Below are 20600 nucleotides of genomic sequence, written 5' to 3' on the forward strand. Positions count from 1 at the left end.
AATGAGGCAACGCTTATGGCTCACAGTGTTTATAGCACTGGTGGGATGCACAGATTGGGTGCATATGTGCAGGAAGGAGGCACTGTGTTTTTCAGGAAACTTTACCCAATCGTTTGAGAAACAGTCTTATTGGAACAAAACGGGTGACGTTAGACTGAAAGACGCTAACTTCTACCCTCAGCTATGCTAAATCCATTTCATGCAGCTTGGGCTTCCCTTTCGAGCAGAAGCAGTCTTGCCTTTCATTTCACCTACATCTCAAGGCCATTTACTGGTGATGCTCAGGCTCTCTCAATGGGAAATACGGTGCCTCAGGATTGACCCAGTTCATTCTGTAATCAACCTGGAGCCCAAGTTCTCTCCTCATTCACAGTCCCTGACTTCATTAGTGGTGCTCCTATGCAACAGAAAGGAAAGTAGCAATGGAGGGTCAGATTATTGCCAGATGGATATACACAGGTTAATGCTTTGGTCTCCATTGCAACTACACAATTTAAAGGTTTTCTCCATGATCTTAACAGCCAGAGATTTGCATCAAAACCAAAATATTCTAAAACCTAATTGGGAAAAGGCATTTTCATAAACACTGCCCTCTAAGAAAAGTATCTCCATAATGTAGATTACCCAGACTTAGATTATTATTGACTGAATTGCTTTAAAACCACTAGTAACACAGGGGCAAGTCTGAGGCTGGGGAGTGGGCAGGGGGGAAAGGGGAGTGCAAGAGAATAAAGACTGAGAGGGTAATTTGAGAAAAGGAAACAAGATAAAGGGAAGAAAAAGCTACAGGAAGAAAAGAGAGAAATCACTTAAGAGAATGAAAAGGGAAACTAGATTTTAATTATTGAGATTTGAAAATTTTGACGAAGTGTGGTAGTTTTTACTTGAATTGACTCTCAAGTTACAGGATTCTTCAAGAGGGGGGGCAGATTTCCTCTAGGAAAGTACTGCTATTATTCTAATGATTAATAGATCCCTTTATACGAGCTGCTTATCAACCCAGTGTAAAAAAATAAAGTTTTAAAACAAATGAAAGAAAACAGTCAGATTAGTTACACTTTAGTTCAGAGTAACATATCCCTAGTATGAAAGCATCTAGGTAGCAAACCTCATAAGACGCATATGATGTAGAGGCATTTTGATCCAATTCATAGAGATGTGGAACAAAGATGCATAGAGTTAGCTCAGTGTTTTAATTCCTGTTTGGCACAAAATTGGTTACCACAGAACTATCTATTATGATTCAAATTTTGGCCCTGAGTAGAAATAAACACTTTAGCACCTCTCTATTCAAAATAACTATTTTCTTCCTCACAGCTATATCATTCAACATTTATCTGGACTGAATTAATCTGCTTTTCTATCATTCAGTCACTCAATATAATGACGTCCTTCTGTATCTCTTTGCTGCTGGCATGCATCGTTCCTACTGTGAGTAACTCCATCAGGAGTTATCGGGTCAGTGGATGAGGGAAGAGCAGTGCATGCTATTTATCTTGACTACAGTAAGGCTTTTGACACTGTCAAAAAGTGTCAGAAAAGATTTCTAACATCCTCATATACAAACTGACAAAGCAGAGACTATATAAGTGAACAGTGGATTGACAACTGCGTGAGCTGCTGGACTCGAGTGGTTGTGATCAGCTGTGTGCAGCCCACCTGGAGGCCAGTCACTAGTGGGGCATGCCTAAGATGGATACTAAGATCCAGACCGTTTAACCTGGGTGACAGGACTGAGCACACCCTCAGCAAGTTTGCAGATAATACAAAACTGTGAGGAATAGCTGATACACCAGACAGTTGTGGTGCCAGTCAGAAGGACCTGGACAGGCTGGGATACCAGGCAGACAGGAATCCTATGAAGTTCAACAAGGTTCTGCACCTGGAACCACACACCAAAACACACTGGAGGCTAAGAGGCTGGAATGCAGTTTTGCAGAAGGGGACTTGGGGGTCCTGGTGGACAAGTTGTCCATGAGCCACGGATGTGTCCTTGTGGCAAAGGTGGCCAACAGCAAGTTGGGCTTGCCAGCAGGTTGAGGAAGATGAATCTTCCCCTCTACTCAGCACAGAGGAGACACATTCGGAGTTTGTGCCCAATTCTGGACTCCCCAGTACAAGAAAGACGTGGACATCCTGGAGAGAGGGTTCATTGTCCAAGATGACTTAAGGGTTTGGGGCATCAGACATACAAGGAGAGGCTGCGAGATTGTGGATAAGAGAAGCCTCAGGGGGATATTATCAAGGTGTGTGTTGGAGAATGGCTCAGAGACAAGGGTCCTGAGCCCACCGAGCAGCTGTACGATCAGAGCCTGCTCTAGGGGCTGATGCTGCCTCGCTGATGCTGGGCCTCACTAGGGTTTGCCTGCAGCTGCTCGCAGCTGCTGATACATGAGGAATGTCAAGGACGCTTCGGCCTTGTGTACCGTGGTGTGTCGAAAACAGGTTAAGGGGAATTAGAAATAGTGGCATGAGAAACTTAGTGTTATGAGAAGCTTGTGCTGTTAGCTAACTGCAAGTAGATGGACCGTGCGAATACGACCTTTAGAGCTTAAGCCAATCTGCTAGTGACTAGTAGGCATAATAATTAGCGTTGTCTGTATAAATATATGTACCCTGGACCAATAAAGTTAGTTGATGCTCTATCACCCACAGTGAACCCGTTTCGGTGTGTCGTTCCTCCGTTGCCCGCAGGTGTGTAAATATCTGATGGAAGATGTAAAGACAATGGAGCCAGACCTTTCTCAGTGCTGTCCAGTGACAGGACAAGTGGCAATGGACACAAAATGAAATACAGGAAATTCCATTTAAACATAAGAAAATATCTTTTTACTGTGACAGTGGAAAAACACTGGCACAGGTTCCCCAAAGAGCTTATGGAGTCTCCACCTTTGGAGATATTCAAAACCCAATTGAACATGGTCCTAAACAACCTACTCTAAATTTACTCTGCTTTGAGCAGGGCACTTGGACTAGATGATCTCTAGAGGTCCCTTCCAAACTTAACAATTCTATGACTCTTGTCATGGTTTGAGCCTGGTCAGCAACCAACCACTGCAGCTAATCACCCTCCCTTCCCGCTTCCCACCTGGGAATGGGGGAGGGGATTAGAGGGGTGAAGGGAAACTGGCAGGCTGAGATAGGAACAGTTTAATAATGGCAATAAAACGAGAACAATGATGATGATAGAAAAAAAATATATATAAACAGGCAATGCACAACGTAATTGCTCACCACCCGCTAACCAATCCCCAGCCCGTTCCTGCCCAGCGACCCCGAGATACCAAGATCCCACAATCACAATCCCAGAAGCGAGAGAGCTCCTTCCCAACCACCCCTCCTCTATATAGTGAGCATGACATTCCATGATATGGAATATTTCATTGGCCAATTAGGGTCTGGTGCTCTGTCTGTTCTCCCTCCCTGCTCCCTGTGCCCTTGCGCACGGGCAGGACATGGGGAATCGGAGAGTCCTTGAAGTCTCGGTAGCAGCTGAAAACATCAGTGTGCTACCAGCATTCTTCTCATACCAAACCCAAAGCTAAATCCAAAACACAGCACTCCTAGTCCCTGAAAAGGAATATTAACTGTATTTCAGCCCACACCAGGACAACTCTGTAGAAAAAACATGCCAAAAGAATACATCATATTTATCTGTGTCATTATGAATTCTATTATTTGTTAATAATTTCTATCAATCTCACATAAGGAAGAGATCTTTTTAATATATAATGACTAAAATTGCATTTCAAAACTGAAGTTGCCTTAAAGCAGAGACAATGCAAAGAAGAATTACAAAGGAAAGAAGTATGAGAGTAGTTTCCAAGAATATCATCAATGCCCCCAAAAAATCACTAGCTCACATTTAAAGAAGGGTGACCAGCCTCTGACACCTGAACTTTGCAAGCAGTTCAAGTGCAGCTCCTGCCATGGACCTACATCATACCCTTGCCAACAGACTTGTGGTGGCCTGGAGTCTGCTAAATCATCTAAGCCCCGGGCTGTGGGAGGAAGTGAATTAGCAGGAGCCAGTCTCCAAATCACACTGGGTCGTAGCCAAACGCCCTGCCGTGCTTACCTTTAACCCAGTTGTGATTTACTGCTAAAATTTCTTCTTTCCCTTGCTTGCTGATACCTGTCTTCTAGCTCTTAGCTATATGAAGATTTTGATACATGACTATAGTCATGGGAAGATCAATTATCCCTATACTAGAAGGCGATTCTTATACTTTTGGATAAATATATAGAAAATATTGATAATAATGTAAACAATAAGAATGAGAGAACATAATTTTAAAACAGCACTTAAATAAACCTATGCCAAGGCTGCTATGCTGCCAGCACACATGTATTTTATTTTGTTCAGCTGAACAGTCCCACTGAGATCAGCAAAAATAGAAAGCATGTTACAGTTCCACACCTTACAGAATTGATGACCTAGGAAAATTAATCAATCGGAAATGATGATCTATACAGCACAATTACAATCAAAAGGAAAGACTTTTTCAATGAAAAAGGCTTAACTGAGATCTAGTGAAAATTTTGATTTTTTTTTTTTTTTAAATGAACACAGCAATCCTTACCTGGAAGGAAAACAAATAACAGTTCTCTTGAACTTGCAAGCCAGGCCAGACCTGAAGCAGCTACTACCGCCTGACAACTTGTTGCCATGGCCTCCAGCCAGCCCAGATGTGACTAATTTAATTTGTCACAGGTGCAGCAGAAATCAGCCAGCAGGAGCCAGGGCAGTAGCCACCGGCAACCTGCAGAAACCAGCTATTCCCTGCAGGCAGGGAGCTTGAGGAAGTCAAGGCTGAGAGGACACATTTGCAGCTACCTCAAGGTACAAAATTGTCCGGTTATTTTTTCCATCTGCCTTATGATAATTTTATTGCTATTAAAATCAATATAAGAGGACAGCCTGTACACGACTTAAGTGTTGTGGAAACTGAAGAACACTAGTAAAGCAACACTTAATTTAATATTCTTTTGTAAGAGTTGTAGGCTCAAACCTAAGCCTCTCAAGGCCTGGCAGGGTGCTTTCACCTGTAGGTAATGTGCAAAAGATGGGGAAAAGCCTACTTTTTCTGCTTCATCCCTTCCCTTACCATTTCCTTTATTCCTCTGTTAAAATAAGAACAAGGTCTTTAAAATTGTCTTAAGAAATGAAGATAGGTACGTACCCTTGGGGGAAATCCTAGGGACTCCATCCCTCATTGGACGATCCTCCTGCCTGCAACCCTATGTCAGCTCTAGAGAGAAATGGGACTGAAAACGTCTCCCTGAACTTAGCAGTTCATGCTGGTGAGCTTTAGGCAGCTCCCTAAAAAGCAGATAAATTTTAATGTCATCCTTCTGAGGTCTTTTTCTCTTGTACAAGTGCATGGGAAATTACAAGTTGGGCAACAATAGGAGGCATTTCAATCCTTTTGAGGTATAGATCTCTTAAATAACATGAAAGCAAGTTATATGCCACTTTTGAATACTGAACCTATCAGCAGGTACATAGACTTGTATGTCACTGTGACTGTGGTTATAGAGACTGAAAAAACTGTGAATGTTTTAGAAGATCAGGGCCTAGAATTTATTGTGTTGGCTTTTTTATTTTTCCATCTAGTTAAAAATTTGTGGCAGTTCAGGCATATCTACATGAACCTTTGTTTCACTAAGAACCCTTGTTTCACTAACCTTTCCTAGTATCATGACGAGTGCACCTCAGAATCGATCCAGTTCTCAATGCAAAATTGAGGCTACAAAAATTATAATAATTTTATAATTATAAATTTATAAAAAGAAAAATAAATTATACAATGTAAATATTGTAATATTTTGTTCTGTACCTGCTAAATATGAAGCACCTGACATGCTGAGACCATTGCCTACCGCTTTGACCAGTGTTGTTACTGCTAAGTCTTGTCTCACTCATTCATATCTGTATGTTGTCTCTTGATTTACAGTCTTACAAGACTGTAAACCTTACTACTTTTGATGTGGAATGTCTTGTTTTCTGTCTGTACAAAACCTATCACTATGGGGCCTATGACTTGTGCTACCACAAGGCAAGTGTTAAACAATGAAGAAACAAAACTTGGGCCTATCAACCCTCCAGAAGAGACAAATGCTCCTCACAGTCCCCTTGAGAAATCCAGAGCTGTTCTGTACTAAGCTCAGACTAAACCACGTATATGTATTGACCATAAGGAGCAATTTAAGCATACACCTGAATAAATCCAAGAGTAATTAAAAAGCACCTAAATCCTAAGAAGTAAAACAAGTATGAGCACTGCTATCTGAAAATGTCAGCTGGAATGCCATTCCTCCTTGAAAAAAAAAAAATAAACACCTTAACCAGAAATTCACTATCATTCAAGACCATTGCAAAGTAATAAATACCAAATTGGCTGCATTCCAGTAGACCGCACTGCAGTGGATGAGCCCAAAACATTCTGACAAACATTCTTGCTGAAAAAAATCCAAAAGAATTCACAGTAATAATTATTATTTTTCACATACATTGTACATATTTTGGCTACCTAACTAAACCAAAACAACATTTCTACCAGAATGCAGGAGAGATGCTATCAAGGAAGGTGAATAGCCTGATGATATCCTGGTCTAGACAAAAGCAGAGAGAGATTAAGGGTTGTGGAGGTGCAATGTAGATATTAATAAATAATCATCACAGCACAGTATGAAATCTGTTTACTGAAGTGACGTTATTTTATGGTTTATTTAAAACTTTTGGGTTTTTTTCACTGTAGATTAACTGACTGAATGTATTACCTAAGGTCTATGTCAGGAAAGCATTGTAACAGATCTAGATGAGTAACTGTCCATCAGATTTTGGGGGAGAAAAGGTGATAGTGGCATACACAAAAGGTCAAAGTGACACAGATGCATTTTGCTACACTGCAAAGTTACAGCTTGAAAGAATGCCAGCAGTTAAACTTTGCTAGGAGACAATGTAATTACTTATGACCTCCTAAAAGATAATAAGAAGGTTGGAAAGGGGTCTGCCTTCCCTCAAAAGAGAAGGACATGACTATCTTAAAGAGATACATAAGGAAAGTGTTGAGGCGAATTTTGTCTTTACTGGAACAGACTTGCCCTACATGAAGAAAACCAAATCAGAAATCCTCCTTTAGCAAGAGGATATATTAAGTAAGTGCTGAAGTATTTTGGGAACATGCAGACAAAAACCATGTTGAATTACTTAGCAATCTAATTGAGACCATCCAGAAGAAAACTCTGCGCTTGAAAAATAAACCAGGCCTGCAAAGCAAATTACACACTGAGCAGCCAAAAGGCAACACGTTCATCCTGCAGTCTGGATGCTCACTGGGCCAAACTGGGATTGCTGAAGTGCTGGAGTTATAGGAGGTGCAGTCCAACACTGGTAAACCCAAGTCATATGGTTTAACTGCTTTATGTTTATGCTGCCCAGAATTCAGCAGCTTGGTAGGAGTTGTTAGATAGTTGATAAGGTTTTCACTAACGTTCATGTTGTTAAAGCCAGGCAGAGATTTACCCCAGTTAGACTGTGGTCACCATATGGAAAATGAGATATACTAACCTAGTGAAGGACCTAAGTCTTACTAGACATAGGGATGTAGTCCAAATATAAATGTTTCAGCAGTCATGCCATCTTGAATAGTGTCTATGCTCTGAGCTGTGTCAGCTTCACTGTTTTTATGGAGAGAGTAAATCAAAACGGGAAACTGGTCCAACTGATGGGTTTTCTTGGGTGGGTTATTTTTTAACTGGATCGGTTATCTGATATGGTTCACTGTCCACACAAATAAATACTGGTGTCTTCACAGCACAACGGGCTAAGCGAGGGTGCACACGAACGAGCAGAGGTAGAGATTGCTACCACTTATAATACTTCAAGGCCCAGAGAATCCCACACAGGAGAAGCATGTTTACTATGACAATTGCTTGACAGAAGGTGAAGCTCGTGATGCAGTCTTGCTTACTAGGACCATTAGTAGTCTCACTGTCCTCTGTCAGCCAAAAAAAATGTGTAGGGACCTAATACCTTCCAGTACTCCCCTGTCAACTTTCCTTTTAATGTGCTAATAGATGCACATTACTATCACTTTATAACTCAGTTCCTAGAGGAGCAAGCTAACAGCCCCATTTATACCTACTTATAGATATATTTTCTGAGATATAAGAGTAAAATGTTTTAGCAATATAAACAGCCCAAGACAGAAAGCATACCAAAGCCCTGAGAGGCTATGACAGAAAGCGAAACAAATCCCTCAGAGGCAATGTGTTTAATGCTTTAATGTCTTAAGCTGATGTAACAAAGCACTGCTGCTGAAAGAAGCAATCCTACTGTCTGTCAGGCTCCCTTACATCTCCCTCCTTGGCACCGACACGAGCCTGCATTCAGCTGTGTGATGAAAAGGATCAGGGGTTTGATCTGGGTCACAATTAACCTTTATTCATTTACTTACTTGGTTTTGCCTGGTTAATTATAAATCAGATCAATTCCCTGAACCGGTTCAATGCTTGGCCATGAAAACAGCTATGTTAGCAGAAAAGAAGGCATAGGAGTGAACCAGGAGGGCCCGAGAAAAATAGAAAGGCTGCTCCTTTCAGTAGCAGTGTTTGCTTCTCCTGGCTTAAAGTTTAAATGGTGAAATGATGGCCCAAAATACCTTCTTTTTTTTTTTTTTCCCCTGCTAAAATGAAAGTACAAAGAGTAGCAGTGCCAGCTCTTTGGAAAAAGGGTCTGACAAGCCCACAGCCAACACCTGCATTGTTTAATAGTTCAGGAAACTAAAAAGGGCTCCAGTTTAGGAAGATTTCAGTTCCTTTAATTGACAACAATTCTGTTGTTACTTGATTCATATTTAAAATAAGACTCCTGTGACCACATCTCCTGATTGAACTCCTGTCAATAATGTTTCTTTTCCAGGTGCTCTTAATGTGAAAAAATGATGCAACCCAACATACCACTTCAGATACGTTCAAACAGTACTTTCTCATTTCCTACATTTTGCAGATAATTTTTAAGTGGATATCTTGCTAGTCCTGGCAGATAGGATATGACATGTAACCTTTCATGAATAATTGTAGCACTTCAGAACAGCAGGATGAGAATGTACACATTCCATAGATTGCTATTAGAAGTTGCAAATCTACAACATATTTAAAAACATATAGGTCTTTCAAAAGTTAAATATAGAGATTTGCAGATTACCAGGTAAACCTCTACAAAATATCCTTGAGGTTGTTCTGTATGTTATTTTCTCAAAAAAAAAAAAAAAAAAAAAATTTCTATTTGTAACTGCACTTTTGTTTCTATTCTGGTTAAATAGCTTAAGAATAATATTCCTATGCAGTTTAAATGTTCAGTCAGCTGAGCAACCTGCTGAGGAAAGCACACCAATTTCTGAACACCAACACACTAGTTACAGAGAGAAGCCTCAAAACTAGATTACCAAATAGTTTGTTTACACATGCAACAGCGACCTATAAGAGCACCTAAGTGTTGGTGATAATAAAGACAAAAGTTATTATAACTACAGAGTACACAGCCTTCTCCTGTTTCTGAATACTGGAAGCAAATGGTAAATGACCAAAGTAATAGGAATCTGCTCATGTTCTACGTAAGTAAACCTGCACAGCACAGACACCTCCTGTAGCTGTATTGCAAAGGTATCAGAAAGATTGTACAGTGAAATACTGAGAGAAAATATTGAGACACACTACAGCACATAGGAGGACTAAGCAATAAAAAAACAATGGGACAGCTAACTTTATGACGCACTTGAGGCAAGTCTTTCAATAGCAGCAAAGTGCCTGGATAATGAGAGTACTTTCCAGACATGAGACTTAGCCCTTCACATCCTCATTTGTGAAAATATTTCAGTGAGGTAGGCCTAAACTTGTAGGACAGCACATATGTTTTTAATAAAAATGATATCTGTTGTTCAGCTTTACTGAATGCTGGAAGTTTTGGAATGATTCATACTTCAAAATGGAGGAGACTATGTTTTTTATTAGGTGAGGATAATCTGAAACTAGATGGGGTAAATTAATTTGCATTCATGGTCAAAGAACTGCAATGATTTGGAGTAACAAGGATGATTTTAGATGGAACATTACTGCAGAGTGCAAGAAGAGAGAGACTACTTAAGGCATGCACCAGGTGGTCAGTGGAGGTGATTACCGAGAATTGTGCACTAAGAACTCAGTATTTTAGATCTAGATTAAGGACAATGCTGCAAAAAGGCTATTCCTCCAGAATTACTGATCACGTGAGAATGAATCAGCAATCCAGCCAAGAAAAGCAGAGTAGAGCACTGTATAATTAGTTAGGTCCTGATTAGAGCTCATGTTTATATTTCTCTGTCAATAAAAATCTCTGCTTAAGTAAATGGGTCCAAGTCTAATTTCTTCTTGGGTGTCGGGAACTGTGTGTATCTTTCATGCTGAGGTAAGAACATGACCCACATAAACAGAGGTTTCTAAAACCAGGTTTACAAAGACATCAGATTAATGTCCTCTGGTAACATAGTGGTTTCGTACATTGTAGCAGAGAAACTATGAAACCCCTTCTCCCACGTCTGAAATGGCTTGTCATCATCAGTGCAAAAACCATGGTAATATCATCACACAAGTAAGTCCTGCAGGATTTATTGGACTGATTTGCAAGGGGAAGGTGAATAAATCATCAAGATAACTTTCTGTTAAATATGTATTAAAGTTCCCTGTAGTGGTAATGCAAAACCATTTGCCATGGAAATCAAATTCTGAATAATAAAGCACCCAACACATCTGCTTCCTGGATAAACAATTTCTATCAAAGAGAGAACAGCTGCCTTGTCATGGTAAAGGATGACAAATATTCAACTCCTTAATACTGAGTTCAGTTCAGTGACATTACAGAAAGCATATTTTAGAAAAATCTATGAGAAAAACTGTCAAATACTCGACATAAAAACTGCAAAAATTATTGCAAAGATGCAAGAATTATCATTACAGAAAAAAATAAAAAGATGATTGTGCTTGTCAGATTGTAGGATATTTTGCAATATTGAAGAAACTGGAGATGCAGATGATAAAGCGATCATCTTGATGTATCAGAATCAGCTCCTGTGATGTCAGCACCATTCCTCCCTTTTTATGCAAAAACAGTTTTTGTGTAAAAAGTGTTTGTTACGCAACACACTTTTTGTTCAGGCTTGTATCAACACGTCAAAGAACCTGCAATTATGCTGAAACACATAGCACGCAGGTTTACATTACAACAGCCAAACCACTTATTCTGCAACCAAAACATCAGCATCCAGTGGTCTGGAAACTTACCGCGTGATTTTGTGTTTTGTAATAAGGGCACAATAGTTTCTCTAGCATATACACAGCTTATAGTTATTACGACAGGACACATATGGTAAAATTCACATATGCACATATATGAAGGTCCAGAACGAAAGCACGTAACTTTTGTATAAAAGTGTGTAAGCCACATTTAAATCTCATCCTGTGAGGTATGTGTCACTGTTCCCACAAGATCCCACTTCCAGGAGTAAGAATACATTGCAAAGAATAAACAGTTAAAATCATGCTAAGAAAATAAGTAATATCACATATGTAAGGAAAAGGTAATACCATCAGTAGAATAGAAAGATGTTCATGTGACATTCTATTCACAAAATGCTTTTTTAATATTTTAGCTCACCTGAGCAGTCAAATGAATGATAAGTAGCTAAGTAGTTGAAAGGAAAACAACAGAATTAAAAAGAAGAAAGAGGGGAGGAGGACATCTGGAGGTATAGGTTTCTTGAAACAGACACATACAGCAAATTGCGCTTTTGTAGACACATGGATTGTGATATGTATCTTACACAGGTCATGAGAAAAAGAAGTCACTGTGGTTACTATTTCTCTATGCCCCTCTCTGGTGAGCTCTGAATACTGCTGGTGTCTGTATTTAATTTCTATAGCATGCAATCCATCTTTGACTGAAGGCAGAGATGCCTTTTTGCTGTCTTCAGGTAAAACTGGAAAATGTTCATTCATTCTCAGATGTTCCAGCGTGACTTTATTAAAAAAATAGACCTATCTAAATCCACATACATTCAACAGAAAGAAATTTAAAAACATAAAATCTAAGATACTAATCTCAGATACTCAACAGCAAAAACTTTCTGCAAGCAGTATACAGTGAGAAGGAAGTTCCCCAAAAAAGCACATCTGCTGTGCTTTGTATTCACCGGCATAGAGGCAATAGAAAACATACTGCAAGAGACTATTTTGCCTTTGAATTGAAATGGGTGAACTGGGTCTAATGGGTCTCTTTCATTACTGTTAGTTACCTTCAACTAAGCAAATATATAAAAGGTTCTTATGTTTTTAAGAGGATAATATTTTAAAGGCAAGGAGAATTCAGGAGAAGTGTGGTTTTTTTCCTCCACTTGTAGGTTCTAGACAGTAGCACAAAATGTGAAGCTGTACTATTCTGAATTAAAGGAAAGAATATGAGAATTTTACACAAAGATAAAAATGCAGCCAAGAAAAACCCTTCATCTTACCATTAATAATAAAATGCTAGAGAGGGCATTGTCATTAGGGACTTATTTGTCAAACAATAAATCTGGAACAACTTACTAAATGAGTTCTCTAGGGAATTCTCTGTAGATTCATTACAGTGGTGCTAACAATACCAAAAATAACAAAACTTTCTACTGATGTTCATTATATTATATTTCTGTAATTATTTTTCTGGCCTTTTCAAACTACAAGACTAAAACTGTTATATACACAAGGTTTCAGTAGAAAAAGAGTTGTTATTTGACAGAACAAATGCTAGCATTTTAGAGCCAAATTCTCCTTTCTTATTCGCAGAAAACCTCATTCCTCTATCTTAGAGCAAAATTTACTCCATAGTTTGGTTTTATGCATTCAAAATACTGTCTCTGTCTAACAAGGTACATACTTGAAAGCCATGAGTTTTGCTTGATTAGTGCTAAGTAAGGATATAGAACCACAACAGCATTTACTACAACACCTTTGGGAGGGTGCTTTCAAATTTTTCTGCAAACATGAATTAATTTCACCTCACAGCCCTGTGTAGCAGAGAAGGAAAATGCCATAAAGAGGCTAAAACACAAATAAATACATATTTTAAGTAGGTCAGCTCGAGGTGCAAACCAGTAAAGGTAGTGTCTGAAATTGGGAAATACTAGGCTTTTGGATGTTATCATAAGTAAAAGTCAAGGGGTATCAAGTTCGAAGATCACCTGTACTTGAAATCCATGGCTATGTTAGAAAAAGTCAGCTATGTGTGATTTGACCAGGTTCATGCATTACAACTGTCGCAGTACGGGGGAAGAAAAGTGCTAACAGCTGTGTACATTTTTTGAAAACTGTAACCAAACATTTAAGAAAGGAGAACCCCACATTTCATTAACGACTTTGAAACATGTATCCTTGAGGATAAGTCTTAAATGCATCTAGTTTTGGGGAGAGGGAAAAAAAAAATCAAACCACAAAATAAATCCAAAAAAACCCCACCCCAGGACTAGAAGGTGATTTTATTGGATGTATTTTGAAAGGAGACTGACAGAGTCGATTATCCGAATCATGAAGATCTTTCCAGCACTTAACACAGAAACTTCTTTCACAGAGCAGATAACGTTGACAAGGAAAAAATAAATGTGCCTCAGGAGCTGAAGCTGAAAGAGCAAAAGCTTAGCAATAAATAGCGACGTCTTTTAAGTTAGATAGGGCAGGTGCTAGTGTTTATTCCACCCTCACAGAGCGGCAGCCCTGCTGAGGTACAGACAGGCTGTTCAGCAGCTCGCCAGGTGATTCGTGTGGAAAAGTAACGACACAAAAAATTGTAAGAGCTAACTAGCTCTTACAAATGCAGAAATAGAAAGATAATACAGGTAATGGCTCTGATTAATAACGTGATACCCGTTACATGGCACTTGTGGGGGGGCTGAGCCGAGCCCATGTTTCACGTCTGTTTTCCGCAGGCTGCCCGTCAGTGCTTGCACGACAGCCCGGTTTGATTTCTGACGCACCCCACACCCCACACACCCCGTCCCGAAGGGCGTTTTCCAGGGCACGGCTTCAGACCGCTGCCGGGGACGGCTGAGGGGGATGCGCCGGGCGGCCGCCCCCGGCCAAGCTCCCGGGCGGGCAGCCGCCATCTCCTCAGCCGAGGGCGCGGCGGCGGCTCCGGCGGGGCGGGGTTTTACCGTCCCCTCCTCCCGCCCTCCACTTCCCCTGTTATGGCGGCCGCGACGCTGACCTTCGTCCGCAGGTTGTGCTGGCAGCCGCTCCGCGAAATAAGGTGAGCCCCGCTCCCCATCTGGGGGCCCTGGCGCCGTCCTGCCGCCGCTGCTGCGCGGTCTTCCCGCCCTCACCGCCGCCTCACTCCGCCGGGCCGCTCGCAGGGTCGGGGAAGGCCGGGGGGTGTAGGGGCCGTGGGTGTCCTGTCATCTTCTCTCCTGCTGTGGAAACCGGGTGCCCTCCGGCCTCTGCCGCTCGGTGACCTGTTAAGGCGCAGGAGGGGATACTGCTTTCCTTCTCAGGTGAGGGGAGATCACTTTCTGCTGGAGGGGGGGGGAACGCTTCCAGCCGTACCGGCCGCCTTGGAGGTGGTTGAACGCACTGTGGAGGTGGGAGACCTGCGTTTGTTACCTTCCTCAAACAGGGTGTCATGTTTCTGTCTCCTGCAGCAAGTGTTTAGGAACCAAAGAAGTTGTCGGTCAGGCGGGGGGGTACGACATCTGAACTCTGCTGAAATACAAAGAGGAATGTGTGATTTTGTGCTTTCTTGTGGTTTCCCCCCATCAGTCCCACAAAAGCTTAATTGTGCGTCCAATTTATTAAGTCTTCTTGCGAAGCTGCTCTAGTTTTCCAAATATTGATACAACAAACACCTCCTGGGGTGTGCCGCTATTACATGTTGGTTTTAAGCTGTTTTCCAATAAAGTGTCACATACAGTAGTGTGCACTGCGGCATCTGTGGTCCTCCAGCGTGAATTGGGCTGTGGGAGGCAGGAAGGATGGATTGAGTCCAGGCTGGGAGAGTTGTGGGTGTTCTGCCTGGAGAAGAAAAGGCTCCGGGGAGACCTTAGAGCGGCCTCCCAGTGCTTAAAGGGGGGACAGGAAAGGTGGGCAGGGACTCATTATTAGGGAGGGATAGGATGAGGGATAATGGTTTTAAACAGAAAGAGGGTAGATTTAGATTAGATACAAGGAAGAAATTCTTCCCTGTGCGGGTGGTGAGACACTGGCCCAGGGTGCCCAGAGGAGCTGTGGCTGCCCCCTCCCTGGAAGGGTTCAAGGCTGGGTCGGACGGGGCTGGGAGCACCCTGGTCTGGTGGAAGGGGTCCCTGCCCGTGGCAGGGGGATTGGAACTACATGATCTCGAAGGTCCCTTCCATTCCAAACCATTCTATAATTCACCGACTTGCAAGTAGAATTAGAATTGCAGGATTAACATTTTTATTAGAAGTAGTGAAATTGGAAGTTCCACTGTAAAATTGTTTCTGTATGAGTAGAATCACAAAGTGTGTCCGTTTGTAGAATTTCCTCTTGCAATCAAAACCAGCTTAATAAATACTCAAAGTATTTGGTGTGTTGCATATACTTGTTAAGCAAGTTCCTAAATAGAATAGTGAAGCAGACATCATCGTATCAATAGATTGAAGACCTGTGATACTCTGATTGTTAACATCATGAAGATTCAACTGTTATAATGCATGCTTTCATAAGTGAAATGCTTTTACTCAGGTATCCAAGTATCTCCATTAGGCATGAGTGCATCTTGACCAGAAAACTGTAATTGTTTATGCATGAAGTTACATTTTTTTCCCAAGGCTTTGTGATAAATTATTTAAAGTATGTACACTTTAAGATACAGTAAGAAACAAAGAGAATGCAAATTGTGTGATCAGCATGACTTCTGCCCTCATTTAAAAAAACCCCAACAAACTCTTTAGGCAAGCTTTCTACAGATAAATAATATTAATTCAATATAGCAAAGTTGTTACAATGAGAGTGAGGGAAAGCAATTCTAATTTGGAAAACATGTAGAAAACTGGCCTGCTGGACATGATTAGGCTAGTGGAGTCAGATACATTTGAAATAGCAAGACTCTGTATGAGAAATAAGGTCATAAATCAATTTTAATAATACATTAATGTTTTTAGTATATAATGAGATACAATACAGAAAAAAGGTGCACTTTTTTCAAGGGTGGAACACCAGACAGCAGGTGGTCTTTATTTTCTATATCGGCGGTATACTAACAGACTTATATCAAAGACACTGGCAGCCTTGCGGTGCTGATGAATTTAGGAAGCTTTTTTTGTAGTCTAAACTTGAAAAAAAGAGGTATATCTTTGGAGCATTGGGAGAGGAAGACTCATACAAATATAAGGGCAAAATGCAAGACTTCCTCTTACCTTATTGTTTGTTTGTGTTTTTTTTGTTTGTTTTGTTTTTTCCTAAGACATTCCTAGTACTTTCAGACATGGACTTGTGAGTTCCACAGGCTCTTCTCCCACATGCCCACGTCTTCTCCTGCCCTGTTGCAATATGTAGTTTTTCCAAGTTTGAATTTGAGGAGGGGGGTTGCTGACACAAATGCCACATCAGAAGAGTCCTACCGTGGCTGTACCCATTTGACAGTCTTTGCCTTCAGCTGCTTGAGATCGGAGGCCCCACCACTCTGCTGCTGTGGGGCCGTATCTGTGTTTAGGGCAGCTCAGACCACTGGGTGCAGAACGTTTGCTGCTGGGAAACCTGCATTCATGCTATCCTTGTTTCAGGGGTTTCCTTCAGGCTAGCTGTAGTATGATCCCATCACTGAATGCCTGTCAGCAGCTGGAGGACATCTGATTTTATGTAATTTAGAAGGGATTTAACTTGTATGGGCAAAGACAGCTCTGCAGCGCAAACGCAGGGGAATGGAGTTGGCAACAACTTAGAGGCTTGCTCCAAGAGTGCTCTCCTGGTCCAAACTAAGACAACAACATAGTCACACCCTGACTTCCAAGGGTATTCCTTGGTACAGTTACCTCAGCAACTTTAAAGGGGGTCAGATCTTATCAAAGACTAATCTTTCCATGAGCAGCTACTATCATTTCTCAGCAGCTCTGAAGAGTCTTTTTCAGAGGAGCGATATTAAATGCTGGTCTTTCTTTAAAATGGATTGAAAACCAGTTAATTTTCTCTTAAGATGTTGTGTTGTCCTCCTTTATGTGGCCTTGTTGGTCTTTGCCCATGCCTGGAATACTGCCTGCTTAAAGTAAATCTGTCTTTACCACAGTATCTGCTCTTCAGCTTGGCAAGCAGCAGTCTTAAGGGTTTGAGTTTTCTTCCATCCTGGCTCTTAAGCAGTGTTCCAAATCTCTTCTTGGCTTCCCTGCATCATCTCATGAGAAGACATCTGTGTGTTTACATCCCATCCACACGGCAGGGGCTCAGGTGCTATTAAGTCCCAGCACAATTCAGTCTGTGCAGCCCTTTTCTACTTCTGTCTGGGAACTGATTGAACCTGCTCCGTGAATTGCTTATCCTTTACTCGGTAGTGCAGTTGCATTCTTTGGTCATTATATCAAGGGCCTGTTGATACAGCAAAGCAGGGCATTATAATCCTTTCATCTCCTCCTTTTTCTGTCTCTGCAGACCTTACAGCTCTTTTCTGCTTTCCCTCCCACCATGTTAACTAAGCCAGTCAGATGTAAGGCCCTCGGAAAAGCCCAGGGGGTTTGTCTTTGCGTTGGAGCTATGTGCCTTATGAAGAAACTCCTCTGTTGAGGGTGGAATAAGAACTGATCTCTTGAAGTTGAGAGATTACTTCTGGCTGTGCTCTATGGCCTCTTTCAGGGAGAAGAGGCTCAGTATTCCAGGTCATTCCCTGAAAATACTCCTTTATTGCTGTTAACAGTCTCTCAACTGTGTTATAGGTTTTTGTTTGCTTGTTTTTACTATGTGAGGAGGATGTAAACAGTCTTCCACTGCTACAGGTACACAAGAAAGTTTCTTGCATTTGGGGATAATTGCAGATGTCAGCACACCCAGACTGTATGTAAGCCTGGCCTTGCAGAAAACCTCTCTGAGGCTACTGTCATCCTGGAGATGACCAAGAAGTTCAGTGGTATCCCTTCTTCTGTCCTGTTTCTTTTTTCAAGGTTTGGCCACAAGGAGCTAATCAGCCTCAGAGGAAGTCTGCTTTGTAGACCTGTAGTGGGAAATGCCTAGTCCTTTCTGTCAACCCTATTCAGATAGCTGTGAATGGGTATGGACATACAAATTTTAGTAGTTTTGTTCTGATACTCCCATGCCAGCTGAGCAAAAAGGACGCTATTGCCTCTTCACTTTTCACCCACTTCCCTGCTGCCAGGCCCTATTTTTGTATTGTAGCAGCTGCTTTCCTTTTCTTTCCTACTGTTCACTGTCACCCCTAATCCAATCCCCTTTTACAAGGAGGACTGGATTTTTGTAGTGTTGCTCTCAGGTAGTATATCAGACTGTATTCTTAAAAAACCCTGTTTACTAACACTCCTGAGTCTTCTGTGGGTCTGTACCAAAACCTCTGGTGCTGGCAGTAGAAGTTGCTTTTATGCAGAAAGTTTTATAAAACTTTTGCCCAGATGTTAGGTCTTGCCTGAGCTGGATATGGTTTCCCTCCTGATCTGAGTGTGACATAGGCAGCAGGTTCCTGCAGCCTCCTGAGCATCTGCCCACCAACTTCCCCACCTGCTAGCAGTTGGGTGGGAATGCAATCCGGCACGTTGGCATAGGAAATGTGTCCATGTACAGGGCTGTGTTTTATCCACAGAATAAAACATATACAGTGATCCTACACCAGAGATGCACTATGGAGTATGCTTTTTACTCCATGTTGCTGTCTTATGTGGGCTCTTGTGTTTTGGTTTCTGAGTCTCTTAAGTCATGCCTCTTGGTGCTGTGTCTCAGGCTTGGCTTGCTCAGCTGTTTGCTATTCCCTGTCCGCCAGCCAACATGGGTTTTTTCTGTCACAGATTTCTGTTTATCATCTCTTCTTGCCCTACAATGGAATCTGAAGGTCTCAGGTACTCGGTTCTGCTCCTCCTGCTCAAGAAACTGTGCTTGTCTTTTCAAACTTCCCTCCAGTACACCAGGCCTCTGGCTGTAGTTGATGATTGTGAGCCAAGTTGTCTTGCTCAGCCTTTGACTAACTGTGGACCACAGATCCTTGCCTGACCACCAGTAAAGCAAGCAGAGCATGTAAATGTCTTGATTTTAAATATTTTATTTTCTTTCAAGCTCAGTCTTTTCTGTCTTGGTGCAGGTCAATAAGAAGTTTAGAGACCTCATGATATTTCCCTTACCTTTTAAGTAGTAATAATTTTATCTTTATATTAAAAAAAAAAAAAAAGACCTTCTTTCCTTTTTTGAAACCTTGCCTGATTTGATTTTTGCAGTAACTTTTTGCAAATTACCGGTAAAATTAGCTTCCCTTAAACATGTGATTGTAAGGTAACTTTCAGTCTTTAAGAAAGTGTTTCATACTACCGATGAATCTTGAATTTCTCTTTTTCTTTAAGGTTTGGGATTCTGAAATATAGCCGTTAAACTCCTCCACTGTTTTTTGAATACTGAACCGAACTAGTCAATGGAAAATGACCAATTAAATCTAGTAATGGTAGGCGTTTTCTACAAATACTAATGTTAATTGCATGAGTTACTACATCTTGTTTACACATGCTGGTTTAGCAATATGTGGTAGTGGTGAAATGATTGAACAGCTGTCCAGAAAAACATCTTAATAAACTCATGTCCTTATTTAAGCACCCTCTTAAACTGTTTTGAACAGAAATACATGCAGCAGTTAAAATCAGCAAAATTAAATCTGGAGCAGCAAGCTCACTAACTCTAATTGAGCTGGATTTGACAGTTCACAGCTAATATCAAGCCGGGGTGTCTTGAAGTCTTGAAGTCAGGTTGGCTTGGAACGCAGCTTTCTGTTGTAGTTAATTTGCTTTGAAGCAGCAGTTCATTGAAGTCAGCATGACCTTGTCAGCTTTGCCTGCTTAGGTTGGTGATCACTAGGTGGTTCTCTAGTAGCTCTGCTGCCGAGTTCAAGAGAGTCTGATATAATGTTAATGCAAATAAGGTGGTGGTTAACTACACTTTTTGTCATTGAATTTTGCTGGGCTTGAACTGCCATTCTCTCCAAAGTGGGCTCTCTGATAGCTTCCACTTGACATGAGGAGCCGCAGTTATGTTCTGCCCTTGCTTTTTAAGATTTCTCTCCCCTTTAGAAGTTAGTTATGAGTTTCTTGAGGAGAATGTAAATGCATTTTCAAATGTTTGTTTGTTTGTTTGTTGAATTTAATATGGTGCTAGAAATTAATTTTGAACTTTTGCTAGGGTAGCAGATACGGTCTTTGAGTAATACCATTCTAAGAAACTACTTCTTTCTTTCTTCCCTTGTACTTCTCCTCCATGCAAATTATGTTCTGTCTGCAACTGCAGTCTAGTGAAAAGAGCATGCAAGCTATACTTCATTCTTGCATAGCAGTCCTCATGAGGATGGAAATTGGTCTATTTATTTCTAGCAAAATTTTTGGAACACT

At 41.2% G+C, this 20600-nt stretch overlaps 1 protein-coding gene across 3 annotated transcripts in view; it reads left to right on the plus strand.

The window, feature by feature from the left end:
* The first annotated feature begins 14221 nt into the window (after positions 1–14221).
* Positions 14222–20600, plus strand: part of ECI2 (enoyl-CoA delta isomerase 2) — a 37613-nt gene continuing 31234 nt past the window's right edge. Inside the window, exon 1 of one of the 3 annotated variants that reach the window (XM_042806852.1) lies at positions 14222–14317. In XM_042806852.1, the coding sequence (XP_042662786.1) occupies positions 14256–14317 (62 nt within the window). In that variant the 5' untranslated portion in view covers positions 14222–14255. The remainder of the gene's footprint in view (positions 14318–20600) is intronic. The other 2 variants (XM_042806854.1, XM_042806853.1) reach the window with 2 other exon arrangements.

Source organism: Tyto alba, unplaced genomic scaffold, assembly GCF_018691265.1.
Source record: "Tyto alba isolate M040663 unplaced genomic scaffold, T.alba_DEE_v4.0 Super-Scaffold_48, whole genome shotgun sequence".
NCBI lineage: Eukaryota > Metazoa > Chordata > Aves > Strigiformes > Tytonidae > Tyto > Tyto alba.